The sequence below is a fragment of the Mus caroli genome, unplaced genomic scaffold, assembly GCF_978045245.1.
Source record: "Mus caroli unplaced genomic scaffold, Mus_caroli_1 scaffold_5, whole genome shotgun sequence".
NCBI lineage: Eukaryota > Metazoa > Chordata > Mammalia > Rodentia > Muridae > Mus > Mus caroli.
In genome coordinates this window covers 60,974,324-60,989,233 of record NW_028227260.1, presented here as the reverse complement: position 1 = coordinate 60,989,233, position 14,910 = coordinate 60,974,324, and the positions used below count along the sequence as shown (strand labels likewise).

General features: G+C 37.2%; 1 protein-coding gene across 3 annotated transcripts; it reads left to right on the top strand.

Moving 5' to 3' along the window:
* Positions 1–1,039: 1,039 nt before the first annotated feature.
* Positions 1,040–10,117, top strand: Tbx22 (T-box transcription factor 22). Of its 3 annotated transcripts, none has more exons than XM_021153536.2 (8): positions 1,040–1,214; positions 1,790–1,961; positions 2,749–2,850; positions 4,329–4,503; positions 5,737–5,901; positions 6,232–6,296; positions 6,727–6,812; positions 9,504–10,117. In XM_021153536.2, exons 1-8 carry the CDS (start codon positions 1,040–1,042, stop codon positions 10,115–10,117), a joined length of 1,554 nt encoding a protein of 517 aa, XP_021009195.1. The 3 variants fall into 3 exon arrangements, with proteins under 3 accessions (XP_021009195.1, XP_085693751.1, XP_021009197.1); XM_085837625.1 differs by having other exon boundaries at positions 1,787–1,961; XM_021153538.2 differs by lacking the exons at positions 1,040–1,214; positions 1,790–1,961; positions 2,749–2,850; positions 4,329–4,503 and adding an exon at positions 4,517–4,534.
* The last annotated feature ends 4,793 nt before the right edge of the window (positions 10,118–14,910 follow it).

The following is a 14,910-nucleotide window of genomic DNA, read 5'->3' as shown; positions in this document are numbered from 1 at the left end:
TTGGGAGCAAAGGCTTTGACTTGCTGCTGATATCCCTCTAGACCTTAGGCTGTGTTTTCAGATTGGTTGTGTGAATTTGAAGAGGGTATAAAGATCCCGCAGAAGTAAATATATGCAAGTATATATACAAATGTATACAAGTCACGGGTTGGCATTAGTATTTGACTCTACTGTGGGATTCTCTTGAAACTGCTTGGGCTTTTCCCCTTAAGAAAAAGAGGTTATATGGGCACAACAACCTACATTACCAGTTTAAGGCTATAACTACATAGCCCTGAAAGCTTTCACTCTCTTCTTGGTTTCCAGTGAGGTTACTGGAGAGGGAAAAAGATCCTAGATCCATTTTTGAGTCTGGTAGTAATATTTGCTCTTTCTTGGAAAAGTGGCCCCTTGTGTGCAATTATTTCACATGTCTTAGAGTTTGAAATCTTAATGTAAAACAGTAACCTTGTGTCTTCCCTCCTGCCTATCTGGAGCCCAGTTCCAAGCACCCCCAGCCCCTCCTCCCTATCAGACTCTGAAGTGTCACTCACAGTCCTTTCTTACTTTCAACAGCTTCCAAAACAGTGGAGGTTGTGACCGACTGGGCATTCACTCAGTTGGATACAACAGTATCTCCCAATCACTTTGTCGTGAGCCGCCTTTGGTGGCAGGTCTGCTCCCTAAAAGGCGAGCATTTGCCAGTCGCTGGCTTCTGACAGGTCCCAGTAACAAGGATTTGAGGACTGATGGTACACACGTGCCCACTGAGAGGGAGAACGAAAAAGAAAGGGAGACTACACCTCATAGGATTTCAACTCAAGTTTAATCTTTCTTCTCTTTTATTTTGTCTATTTAAATAAAAATATATTCATATATAACAGACGGGGAGGTATTTCTGTTGTCGAGTGCGGATCCAAAAGTTCGTTTTCAGACTTAAGACTTTTTCTGTGAGCTTTTCCTGCGGAGCCTCTCATCTGCGCCCTCCCTCTCCCCCTCCCTCCCCAGCCCAGCTCAGGTTGAAACTTTGCAGCACGCATTCACTTCTTCCCCTCCAGGGATGGCTCTGAGCTCGCGCGCGCACGCCTTTTCCGTGGAGGCCTTAATGGGGAGACCCAGCAAAAGAAAAGCTCAAGACCCAAGAGAGGAGATGCAGCCTGAGCTGCAGGAGGAGCAGTTCGTGGAGGAAGGGGAGGAGATACTGAGGAGCCCTTCTGGGGACAGTCAACAGCCCGGTAAGTACACTCAAGCAGCCCCGGTACCCGGAGCACTTCTCTCCTGTGCGCACTGGCTGGATCGATCTTCTTTGCCTGTTCTTTGCACAGCAGCTAGGATGTCCTGGCATGGCCGGCTCCGCAAGTGGGGTTGTGGATTGTGGAACACCTTAGCCACCTGACTTTAGAACAAATTTCAGAGAGTCTGAATTTCACTAGAAGTGCTATGGTTTGTTTGCAATGAAAATGAGGGTGTCACTTGGTTTTAGAGGAGTGATTCACACACTTCTTACAAAATCCTAAAAGCCAAATTTGGCTGTTCTTAGTAAGAAGCAGGGTTTCCCCCCAAAACCTAAGAAAATCTACCTTCAGGTTCAGTTTACGGCAGGTTGGGGTAGAGAGAATTTTAAGTGCCCCACTTTTCATGGGATGCAAGTTGCCCCCCCTCCTTCATTAAGAGATCACAAAGGATTTTGTGGGGAACTTATACAACAGACTTCCTGGGAAATGGGGTGGGGAGACTTTCAGTTCAAAGATAGTCTCCTGAGTAAAGGATGTGTGCAACTTCCCAAACTCTCAAATCCCCTGTCTAGCAGAAAAGCGACTCAAGGCAGAATCTTCAAAAACTGTTTTCTCCTGCTCTGACGAGAGCAACAGCCAGGAAAGTCTGCAAGAAGAAAGTGTTATCCAAGTGGAGCTTCAGGGATCTGACCTATGGAAGAGATTCCACGACATTGGCACTGAGATGATCATTACCAAGGCGGGCAGGTTCGTTCAGCTGGGCCAGTGACTTCCCTGAATCACACACAGTAGGCACTTCAGGAGGAGAATCCAGTTTTGTTAATGTGAAGCTCCTCCCCCTTCACATTCCTTGGCAGATGTTAGAAAGTCACAGACTACTCCATCTATTGCTCTGAGAAGTACCTATCTGCATCAAATGGTCTACTCCTGTTTTCCTATACATCTTTACTCAAAGGACTCACTCTTCCAATTCCTGCCTGTGTACTGTATGCAAAATTCCAGACCTGTGTAGGCAGGCAAGTGCCAGATGTCCCTCCAACTTCTTATTGTTGTGGCCAGCCTCTCAGTGCAAGCCTAGAAAATAATACTCAATCCACCATCCTCCAGCATCTCAGTCCTGGCTCACTCCACTAGGAAGTCAGCCTTTCCACAAGCTAATCCTTTGGTGTCCGGTGATTCCTAACTATCCTTCCTAATTTCAACCATTTAAAAATCTACCTCACATGCCCTTCTTCTAAATACAGAAAAGAAATGAAACTTCTCCTGTCCTACTTGCTTTCTTATAATTTTAATACCGCATGGGAGGTCATGGATGAAGACCTTTCATAAAGATATTCTATACCACTAGGAAATCTCAGACTTGTTAAATCAATTATCTTTTTCTTACATAACAAATGCCATTCCCTGAGCACATTATGAAAAGGGAAGAGTTCTGACTTTATTTGTCCACAACTCATCTGCCTTCACAACAAAGCTAATATAGCACACCTCAGGTTCTAGTTTCTAGCCAAACCCCTATTTTTTTTTCCTACAGACGTATGTTTCCTTCTGTTCGGATCAAGGTGAAAGGGATGGATCCTGTGAAGCAGTACTATGTGATTCTGGACGTGGTACCGGTGGATTCCAAACGCTATAGGTAACTTGGTAGATATGAGGATAGTCCAGTTTACATAGTTAAGGTCCAAATGGGCTGAGGGCACAGGTCTTGCAGCTTGACACCTGACAGCAGGATTTTTTTTTTTTAAGTATACATAGTGAGGAGAGAGGATTGTTCATCCTTGGACTTTAATAGTTGAATTTTCTCATTTGAATCTGGGTTCAAAGTGATGGAAGGGCTGGTCTTTTCTATCCCCTCCTCCTGGAACTTGATGTTAAATGGCTCAGTATTGTGCCTTCTGCCTACCCACTCTTTGTGCCTTAAATATGTAAGCTGTGGTTGATTTGTACTCTGGCATCCTAGAGGCAAGCAGTTCGAAAAAAAAAATCAGGAGAAATGCCTTAGATTCAAGGTGGAACAGGCTATAATCTGGTCAGGTTCTCAAATACCGCCAGGATTTGCCCAAACCTAATGGTAGGGTCCTGGGGTTAGGGCTAGGTTTTCGCCCATCTCTTGTCCTCTTTTTAGATTTTTACCTGAAGGGATGGCAAGATTCAGACGGTGCTGGGATTCTACTATGCTTTTTACTTGAAGTCTTAACTAGGCTGGATCAAATAGGTACAAATCAGAACCTTTCGAGCTAGCAGCTTAAGAAGCTCTGTCCTGTGGACATTTTGACTGGGAACTCTGGAAGTGAAGGGGAGGGTAATGTGAAAACAGCCCAAAGTAAGCTGTGTGCAGTCAACCTTGGGAGCCTGTGGTGCCTGGCCCTAGCAGGGGAGCCCATTTAGCTTCATAGCTGCTTCTCAAGGCAAGAAAGTGCCACTCACCAGCAAGCTGGAACCTCCTCAGCCAGGAAACAGAAGCAGATGGTTGGATTTTGCCTTGTTCTGGCGCTGGTTTAGGTGGGGGAATGCTGAGGGAAACACAGTTTGAGACCGAAAACAGTTTAGAAAAATCAGTCTGCAGGACGCGCGGGGCGGAGTTCCTTTGGAGTTTTCTGCTGTGAAGTTTAACTGGCAAAGTGGTTCGTAGCAAAAAAAAAAACGGGCTTTAACTAAAACTATTAAGCGTGGGCAGGGCAGACAGTGCTTCACTCTCTGTTTCGTTCCTCGCGCTTGCTTATTGCTCTCTTGTCATTCATAGGGTTTTTTTTTTTTAGGCATCGCTACAGTGGGAAAATAAATCAGATTGATTCCTGCTCCAGTTTCTGTGAAGAAACTCCGAACTCATATCCCATGCCATTTTTACGCGTCCGGACATTTCATTGCATTTTGATGGCATATGCATATTTTCTGATCGTTTGTTCGTTCATTCATTTGTTTGTTTGTGTGCTGCCCTTGAACACTCTTTGAAAAGGAAGTTAGAACTTCTGTTTATTTACTAGCTTTTGGGATAGACATTTTAACCTTTGATAAGGCTCTTAGGGTGGAGAAGTCTGGAGTCTCCCATCCTTCTGCTTTGTGCTGACTGAGCCTAAAGCCACACTTCACTCATTTTTTTTTTTATTCCCTCAGGTATGTGTATCACAGCTCACAGTGGATGGTAGCTGGAAATACTGACCATTCGTGCATAACTCCCAGATTCTATGTCCACCCGGACTCCCCTTGCTCCGGAGAAAACTGGATGCGTCAAATCATCTCTTTTGATCGAGTGAAACTCACCAACAATGAGATGGATGACAAGGGCCATGTAAGTGAGCACAATGTTTCTCCTAGAGGAGGTAAGTGCTAAGGTTCCAGGTGAGAGGGAGTCCTCAAGAGGTCACTTCTTTGTAAGTGTTGAATGTTTTGAGAGCAAAGCTCTTAGATCTGTAAGTCATAGACCACAAAGGGCTGCTGTAATGTGAGTGCTGGACTCCAGAAGGACTTACTGCAGAGAACTTAAGGGCCCAAAGACCCCAAAGAACAGAGCAGTTTAAGCTAAAGAGAGTGTGTCCTACCCGGGAGAATGGGAGGGAACACTTCACAGGGCTGTCTGGATTCCTAGGTAACACTGTGGGCTTCTGTCTTCCTTAGAGTCCACATATTTGTTATATGGGTACCTTTGATGTGTTGGGGGATGCAGGGGAGGAAATAAGAAGCCAGGCTGGAAGTCTCCATAGCCTGCTGCCACTGGCCTCAGCTCCTGCTTATTTTCAGGTTTCCTGGAATTTTTTAAACCTTTCTATTGATCCTTTGTGAGTTTTATATCACCCACCCAGGCCATGTTCATCTTCCAATCTGCTTCATATCTGCCCTCCTTTCTTGCAACCTTCCTCCGATAAATAAAGCACACAAGCAAACAGACATCAACAGCAAAAACAAACAAACAAACAAACAAAATCCCCAAAGCATAGCAAACATCTCAGCGTGGAAGCTATAGTGTGTCACACAGTTTATCCCTCTGTCCACACATCTACACTTGCAAATGTTCATTGCAGTGAGTCATTGCTCTGGTTCCAAATCTCTGGCTTCTGTAACACTGATAAGGATCCAATATTGATGATGTTATAAAAGCCAGAGTTTCCCTAGATCCTGAGCTTTCTCCTTCTTGGGCCCTGTCAACCTAGTCTTGTGCCAGACACAAAAGAAGAAAAGGACCAGGATTACAAGGAGGTGTGGAATATTAGTTTTCTGGCAATATCTGAGAGCATTAGTTACTGTCCAGAGAGATCTTATCAGTCAACTGGGTCCTCATGATACTTCCATATCACTTGGTCATCCAAATTTGGAAGCAGGAAAGGCTGGATATGAAATATGCTCCATAGTGTCAGTGTCACTGTGGTGCCTTCCTCTGGAAAGCCTTCAGCCAGGAGGGCCAAAGCCCACAACACAGTCCTTCCTGGCATACTTTTTGGTGTGTCTTGACTGGCAGTTTATAAACTGGGGATGGTGTTGGGGAGAAGTAGGTGTTTAAGATGGCATTTAACCATTTCTTCCTCAGATCATTCTGCAGTCCATGCATAAGTACAACCCCCGTGTGCATGTGGTGGAGCAGGACAGCAGGATTGACCTATCCCTGATTGAATCCTTTCCTACGGAAGGAGTTAAAACATTCTCCTTTAAAGAAACTGAATTCACTACTGTGACAGCTTACCAAAACCAGCAGGTAAAGCTGTCTAAACTCCAGGAAGTGGGAGTGGCCACACTGCTATATTGGGATAGAAGCAACAGCATTGTATGGATTACATTTTAAACAATGGAGAAAAATATCATGGTTTTATTTTATTTTCCAGTTATAATTGATAGAAAGTTATGTGGTTCTTGTAGTAAACAGGAGATCAGGGCAAAAGAGACCAGTAGGCAAAGGAAAAATTTGTTTTAATTCTGATTTATCTATGTGCTCACATTTATTTAAAGTATCCCCATTAAAGTGGCAGCATTGTTGCTAAGAACATGGGCTGCATTTTTTCTCTTTGTCTTTCTTTTGAATTCATAGATCACCAAACTGAAAATAGACAGGAATCCCTTTGCCAAAGGATTTAGAGATCCTGGGAGAAATAGGTAAGTAACATAGCAATCAAATTTAATACTTATGTAGCCCCTTTAATAACTACTAAAATAATAGGTAAATAGAATTGCAATCAGAGTATTTATGTAGCTCTTGTATGAGTATTAAAGATAGGGTACTTGTGAATCAGAGACTCAGAAGCTTACACTTCGACAGGTAGGAAAATAATCCCAGGTTTAGATCCCAAATCATGCCTCATTCTATTATCCCTCCACCCCAGTGTTAAGATGCTGTGTAGTATAGACTTGTGGAGCTTACAGAAATGTACTCAAACCTTAGCTACTAGTGTAGACTTTGCAGACATTTATGAGACCCTAACTAATATTTCAAATGATCACTCATAAAATATGACAAGTTTATATGAATTATTATATTCACAACATGTTTTCTGGAATTACTAAAATATAAATATCTCTTTTTTAGGGGTGTCTTAGATGGATTTTTAGAGACCTACCCATGGATGCCTTCTTTCTCTATGGATTTTAAAACTTTTGTCACAGACACACAAAGTAAGAAAACCTTTTAACTTTCTGTTTTATTTTTACATATTATAGTAACAAAAAGCATAACTCTTATACCAAATTCTACTCAAGGGGATAATTATATGCTAGAAAAAAAATGTGTTTTCACAAGCAATGTGTATTTATAATGTGGGAAAGTAAGAAGCAAAGACAAACACAAACTGAAACTTAAAGTTTTGTTGCAGGTAGATATATTGATTATCTCAGTTATTGAATTATCTTACAGATTTATCATGATATCATACATTATACATGGATTCCACGGTATCTCATTCCTTTATATGAAGAGTCTAGGTTATTTCCATGTATATGTTTCTCTTATTTTCAAATTCTTCAAAAATTCATTGAACATATGATACATGGTAACAACATATTGTAAAATTTATAGCATGTAAGGAAAATGTATGATAAGAAGGGTAGAGGAGCTAGGAAGAAATAAATGCAAGTATAGTGCTACAAATTCATATACAAGATGTGGCACATTGCTACTTGGAGGGAAACTGAACGTAAAAGATGAATACTACAAACAGAAAATAACAATTAAGAAATTATTATTAATAACCCAAGAAATGGCTCTCAACCTTCAAAAACAGAAAATGGGCTAAATCTAACATGAATGTGGTTCAATTTGTCTACTTTTAACTTTTTAAATGCTTTTTAATTTATGCATTAAAAGTGAGTATATTAGTGGGGTTCCATGTGATGTTTTTATTCACATATCCATTCAAAATGTTTAGACTCCTTGAATCATATTTATCACCTTAAGCAGTTGTCACCTTTATATGGTGAAAACTTTCAAAGTCCATTGTGTTGTTTCTAAAAGCACAATATACAGTTGTTAACTGTACTCTACTTCCTACTGTGCTGTAGCACATGGGAACTTCTTGCTAGTCTCCAATTATAACTCAGAACATTCTGATTTGACATCTGCCCATTCCCATTTGACCTCCATTTCCCTCAGTATTTAATAGTCATTAATATGTTCTCAGTTGTCATAAGATCATCTTTTATATTTCACATATGAATGAAACCATACAGTATGAGCTTTCCCGCATCACAACCAAATTAGTTGTCACAGTATTTTAAAATATTTGTAATGTGTTTCTTCTCAAGCAGTACATTGCCTGATGAAAGCATCATCATCATAGTTGAATAATGCATCTGTTCTAGTAAAATATTCTGGAATTTTATTTACTCAAATAGTTTATTTACTCAAACTATAAATAGAATATTTTATTTGTAAACAACATAAAACTGTCTCCATTCATTTTTACTCCCTTAAAGTTGCTTGTCTATGGACATTTATTTAACATTGCATTTATAGAGCAAGACATCCACTTTACACTAAAGTTTCACATGATGTTATAACAAGTAATTGTAATGTAAAGAAATGAAGTATAATTATTTGTTGAAATGATGTAGTTTAGTGAGTTGCATAAAAACTATGAACAGTTGCTTTACTAGATCAGTTCAACTGACAGCATCAGGCAACATACTTTTAAAATATTAAATAACCTAATTTCAAAAAGGACATAAATGACCATTAATTGATCACTTAAAATACCATTAACTTCATCATTTACAGAGTGTAAAGCACACTCAAATCAGAGATTAGTAATAGTTTTTAAAATAACTTTTCATTGCTTTATTACAGATATTTGTCACTGCTGCTAAAATATTGGTGTATATTTATATACAAATATACTCAAGAAAAATAACAATATTAGCGATAAAATTTTACAATTTCATTAAGTATAGTCAAGCATAATTAGCTGAACATTTATAAAAAAAAAAAAAAGGTTCAGAATCTAGATTTTTTATTATCTGTTAAACCAGTGGTTCTCACCCATCCAAATACTGCAACAATTTAATACAGTTCCTCAGGTTGTGGTGACCACTAACAATAAAAATCATTTGTTTGCTACAGTTATCTCATAACTTTATTTTGCTACTGTTATGATTTGTAATATAAATATCTGATATGCATGATATGTGATATGTGACCCCCAACAAGGGCATACCCCACAGGTTGAAAACCACTGTGTTTAAAAATAAAAGATTTTGAATGCCACTGAGTGAACACTTTAATTCTTACCTTGATGTTTCTTTTTTTTGTACACTATCTTCAATTCTTGATAGAGAGAACCATAGAAATCTCTCCATTTCTTATTTTCACTTAAAAAAATTATTGTCAATATGTTCTTCAATAAAATTATTTTCGTATTTACTTCCTTTTTATGCTGAAACAATCTGTAAGTTCCCAAACAATAAACATTAGTTTTTATATATCATAATATACAATTTATATAATGATATATATCATTTATAGTTATCTATATAACTAATATATATATATATATATATATATATATAAAACTTTTATATATCATTAGCTAAATTACATATGGGGTTTCTTTAACTCTTGGGCAAAATATAAAGTATAGTTAATGTTCAATGTGTGATACACAGTAGTAGTGCAACAACAGCAGTACTTCCAGTAGTAGAGATACCACATTCCGGGTCAGTCAGAGGAATAAAAATATCTTTTCCCAAGCTGAAAGAACTGTGAAATTGAAAGAAAACCACTCCAAGAATGGGACAGAAATGGCAATAGATAAGATTACTGGTTGAACAGGAAAATCAGGTTCATTGTTCTCAGCCTGACTTGTCTTTTCCCAGGTGGAAGCAGTGGCTCATCTCCAGTGACCTCTAGTGGAGGAGCTCCCTCTCCTTTGAACTCCTTACTTTCTCCATCTTGTTCTCCACCTATGGTTTGCATACCTCCAAGCTCCTTTGGGATGACCTATCCAGATGCATACCTGCACAGTGTCAACATACCCTTCTGCTACAGAATTTGTCCAACTAATTATTGGCGATCACAACCTTTTGTCTTACATACTCCTGAAAGGCTACCAAGCTTCATCATTCCTCAGACCTTACCCCCACTCATGATGGAAGTCCCAGTGGTATCCTCCAGGGGCATCATCAATCCAAACAGTGGCTTACATGAAGACTGCAATGGGCAGTGTCTACAAGCATCTCATTCTGCCAATCAAATGTTATATGGATTACAGAATCCTGGAAACATTTTCCATCCAAACCCCATTGCCCAAGAAGCAATCACTTATCCTTTTCATCCTCCTAATGGCTGTTATAGGTACAACATCTCCATGCCACCTAGACTGGAAAATGTTGCCAATCACCTCAGTGAAAATGGTACCAGTGAGATTTCTTTTACTGAAGGTAGCTGTGATCATTCCCATTGGTATCCAGTTATTAACCATTACCTTTAATGGGGCAACATCCACGTTTTAAGACATTTACATGTAAGCATCTCTTTTCTTTATTTTTAACAAAAGAAAGAACATTTCTTAAAAACTTCTTGACCAAAAGTATTGCTTTGTTTTGTTTTTAAAGTAACTTAACAAATGTTTACAAGAATTTCTATATAATGTCATCTGTGACCTGTAAGAATATGATATTATAATAACCTGGGTCCTCAAATAAGTTATTTAATAAATATTTTTGATAAGACATGCTACTAGTGATAATTAAGGCCAGAAGTTAAGTCTACAAATACAACATTGTTAATTCACTCCGTGTTTTATCAATTACCTAAGACCAAAAAGAAAGAGAGAGAGAGAGAGAGAATCCTGTAAAAACAATAAAAGTATTTCACTCTTATCTATGAAGATTGGCTACACTATAAATATCTATCAAGCAATTATGGCAAAAATTGAATCGTTTTGCTGCTGAAAAGGAATAGTAATTAAAGTTTTAAGGTATACATAGTTGCCAAGTATTGTTTTCCATTAACCTGTGTAGCTTGAATAATATTTAATATTGAAGGGATGCAAAGAGCACTTGAAAACTATCTGATACTTATATGTGATTACTTCATTAATTGACAAGAAGTTATTTAACTGAAAATTAAATAACGTATCTGAGTTGTACTTTAATTATTATATTAGGGGAGATATTAATTTTATAGTTATTCTAGTATATATATATATATGTGTGTGTGTGTGTGTGTGTGTATACCAATGCTTTAAATATAAGATAATTTTGTTATGTGTTACAGTCATAATTCTAAGCATATGTAATTACACTAGTAATAGTAATTAATAGAAAGAGGCAACATTTTAAATGCTACAAGTTTGGTACTTACCTTATTTTACTTTGTAAATAGTTCATAAATCGTCCTTTCACACTTTTAATTATATTAAACAAGGCAAATCCTTCATACAAAATTAGACTTGGAAGAAACCTGAATCAACTAGCCCCTATCCCTTAAACTAAGCTGTCAGTTGCCTGAGGTCTGTTAACACCACTAACTCATGCACATAACTATTTAATGCTGAAACAGATGATATGGAACACAAGAGAGTTGATATATTGTGACTATAGTTATGCAACAAAAATATTATCTGTCCATATCTAACTGTCTTGCTTTAAAAACTTTCAAAATCATCTTGTTAGACATAGTGTGAAATTGTTAGTACTTACGTAAAAGTAGCTAAATGATACTGTATAAGTGACAAATTCTAGTAATTAAACCATCATTTCCACCTGGTTGGGAGATAAATATATATGTTCTCCTCTCCTCCTTTGAAAAAAGAAGTCTACATTTAGATATATGGTTTTTAACCTGCCCTGGTATGTGATTTTCCCCAAATAAACCTAGAGAAAATAAATCTTGTGTCTATTTTTTTTTAATTTGCACATCAAGTCAGGAATATGTGAGTGATATTTTATCCTTGCACAGCTCTCAGTCAAACTTAGACCTGAAGTCAGATTCCCTGGTCAGGAAAGCATTTTCTGGAACAGTCAGTCAAGCTAAAATCAATGACAAAAATTGAGCTTGGTTGAAGGTCTAAGTGAACAGATTGTTTTATTACATTTTAAACATTAATATAAGACTTTGTGTAACAGAATTCAGAACATTCAGTATAAGATGCCTAAACTATATGGCTATTATATTTTGGAAGACCAAAATATAACTTTACAACATTTTAGGTCATATACTTTTAGGATCAAATTAACTAATGATATTGCTTCTATGTAGTGTGCTTCGAAAATGAAGACACTTCTTTAAAACTCCCAAGCTGTGAAGAGATGGATGGTTCCAACTGTTTTCAAGCATGAGTTCTCCATATGGACTGAAGATGGACATGATTTCATTTTTTGTGAGGTTGAAGTATGTTTTTGTCGGGAAAAGGAATGAACTCTTAGTCTAAGCAAGGGATGACTCAATGGAGAATCTTTGAACCAGCAGTATCTTATGTGCTGACAACATGACATGGTTGCCAACAATGCATAAAGACAAGCATCTGCACTGGACATTATGGAAGATTCTTCTTAAATTCTCCTAATCATTTCTATTTTGCACCTTGGGAAAATCATGGCACATAAAGCAGGTACAAATGTAGCTTTTAAATATTACTGATGTGCCAGTCAGTTTTCTGGCTGAGCCAGAATGTAGCTGAAATGTATTATATAAAAACTAAAATATATTTTGCAAAAATTTATATGCATGCTAACAACAAATTTAGTATGTTTTGTATAACAGAACTGTAGATATATATCATGTATAAAGTAGGACATTTTTACATTGTTGTCTCCTAATTTAATATCACTAACAAACTTTTAACATATGTATATGGTTTTATAAATTAAAGATGTCACACTGTGTATATACACACATAATGTGTGTGTGATCTCCAATGGGATATTTACTTTTCTTTAAAAAAGTATTTACACTGTGCTTTTTCTCCCACTCCTAAAGAAAGATGCTTTATTGAAAATTTGCTCACTAGATACTGACCTACACTATCAATTATGTATACTTATGTGGAGAGGCATATTTAAATATATTTAGAAATATCTAATTGCATATGCTGTACTTTGAGAATTGAATTGACAGGGTAGAAGTACAATGCTTTATATTCCAATTTAAAGATAGGTTGTTACTTTTCTGTTGAAAAATAGTAAGCCAGCAAGAATAACAATAATATTCTAGCATGTAGCAACAGTTTATCAGTTGATTTCACAGAAATTTAGCATGCCTATTGGAGCAGTTCAAAACAAACCAAATAGTTTGGTCACTGGTGATAGTAGCTTTGATATAACTACTTTGGTATACTTTTAATCTTCTTAGATTTGATCTGCAGCTACATAATATTTTGTATTAAAACTGTATAAATAAATATGGTTTGGATGGCAACATAAAAGAGAATGAAGAGATAACATAGAACAGTTGAAACATACCCATATTTAAAACTATTTACACAAGTGGGGCTGGCCAAATTTAACATGTTGTTTCAATAAAATATTGAGAGTAAAAAGATGAGTATCATTTCCCCTCAAAGTTTCAAATGTTCATGTTTACAAATTTGTCCTGCACATTAATCTGTAAACATCCATTATGGTGAGCAGATGTTCGGGAAAATGTATCACATCTTTGTGTTTGGTTGAAATGCATATACATCTTTATTGGCTCACATTTAACTGCTTAAAAGAGTTACAAGAGTTAAAGTTAAATATGATAGAAAATTCTGACAGTATAATGCAATGCATTGTAGCATTAAACACTTTAGTCAAATATTATATTGTTATTGTTTAACATGAAAGAATTTTGACTTTGATTTAATATCATATTCTTATGAACATGATGATATAATGTAATATTTTAGCTATAATATCTGTAATTAACAATTTAAAATATTACTAATATGAAAAGGAATAAAATTATGATCTTACATTAGATAAAATTAAATATCAGTGTTTTTATTTAAATATATAATTCAATTTTTCTTCCATTTATGGCCATGTTTTAATGTAGTACTTTAGTACTTAACCTTTATTTAAATTTTACCAGAAAATTTCATATTTAGTTTATAACATATAAATGTGACTTCTATCCAACTAAATGAATTCACTAGTTTCCTTCCTTGTTGAATTTTATATATTCTTGGAAAGAATGTTGTCATAGAAACAACACACACACACACACACACACACACAATGTATCTTGCTTTGAAACAGGCAAGAAAAATCAATGTCGAAATTCAAAATTTAACACCCACACAAAACTGTATTTTAATTTTATTAAGAGAAGTCATACACAGGCCAAACTGTTTATTTAACTAGTATCTGCATGTTACACATCAGAGTTGACTTGTGTTCAATTCCTAATAATTGACAGAGAGAGAACTGTTTGGCAAAAATACCATTGTTTTGTGATCTTTCATAATGATTCTTTTAATTTACTTATTTATTTAGCTCTCAAATATTACATTCCAAATGCAATTTCCCCTTCCTCAACTCCTCCCAGTTCCTTCCCCCATTCCCTCTCCCCAAAATCCACTCCTCCTTCATTTCCCTTCAGAAAAGAGCAAACTCCCAGCGATATCAACCAAACATGGCACGACAAGTTATAATAAGACTAAGCATGTACCTCATATTAAGGCTGGACAAAGCAACCAAGTAGGAGGAAAAGAGTCACAAAAGAGGCAAAAGAGTCAGAGATAGCCCTTATTCCCTGTTAAGAATTCCACAAAAAGACCAAGCTACACAACTGTAACAAAAATGCAGAAGAGCTAGGTCAGTCCCATTCAAGTACCCTGGTTGTCTCAGAGGTTCTAGGTCAGTCCCATGCAGGCTCCCTGGTTGTCAGTTCAGTCTCTGTGAGCTCCTATGAACCTAGGTTGGCTGATTTCTGCGGAATTTCTTGTGGTGTTCTTGACTCCTCTGGCTCCTACAATCCTTCCTCCCCTTCTTCTGCAGGACTCCCCAAGTTCTACCTAATGCTTGGTGTGGGTCTCTGTATCTGTTTCCATCCATTGATGGATGAAGTCTCTCTGATGACAATGGGCTAGACACAAATTTATGAGTGTAGCAGAATATCATTAGGAATTATTTCATTGACTTTTTCCCCGTTAGTGTTTGATTCTACCATGGGTCTCAGGCTATCCAGCTTCTGGTTCTTTGCCCTCCAGGCAGTATCATGGGCAAGGTCCCTCTCATGGCACAATTTCTGTACTACCTTTACTCCAGTACATCTTGCATTCAGGACAAACTGTATGTC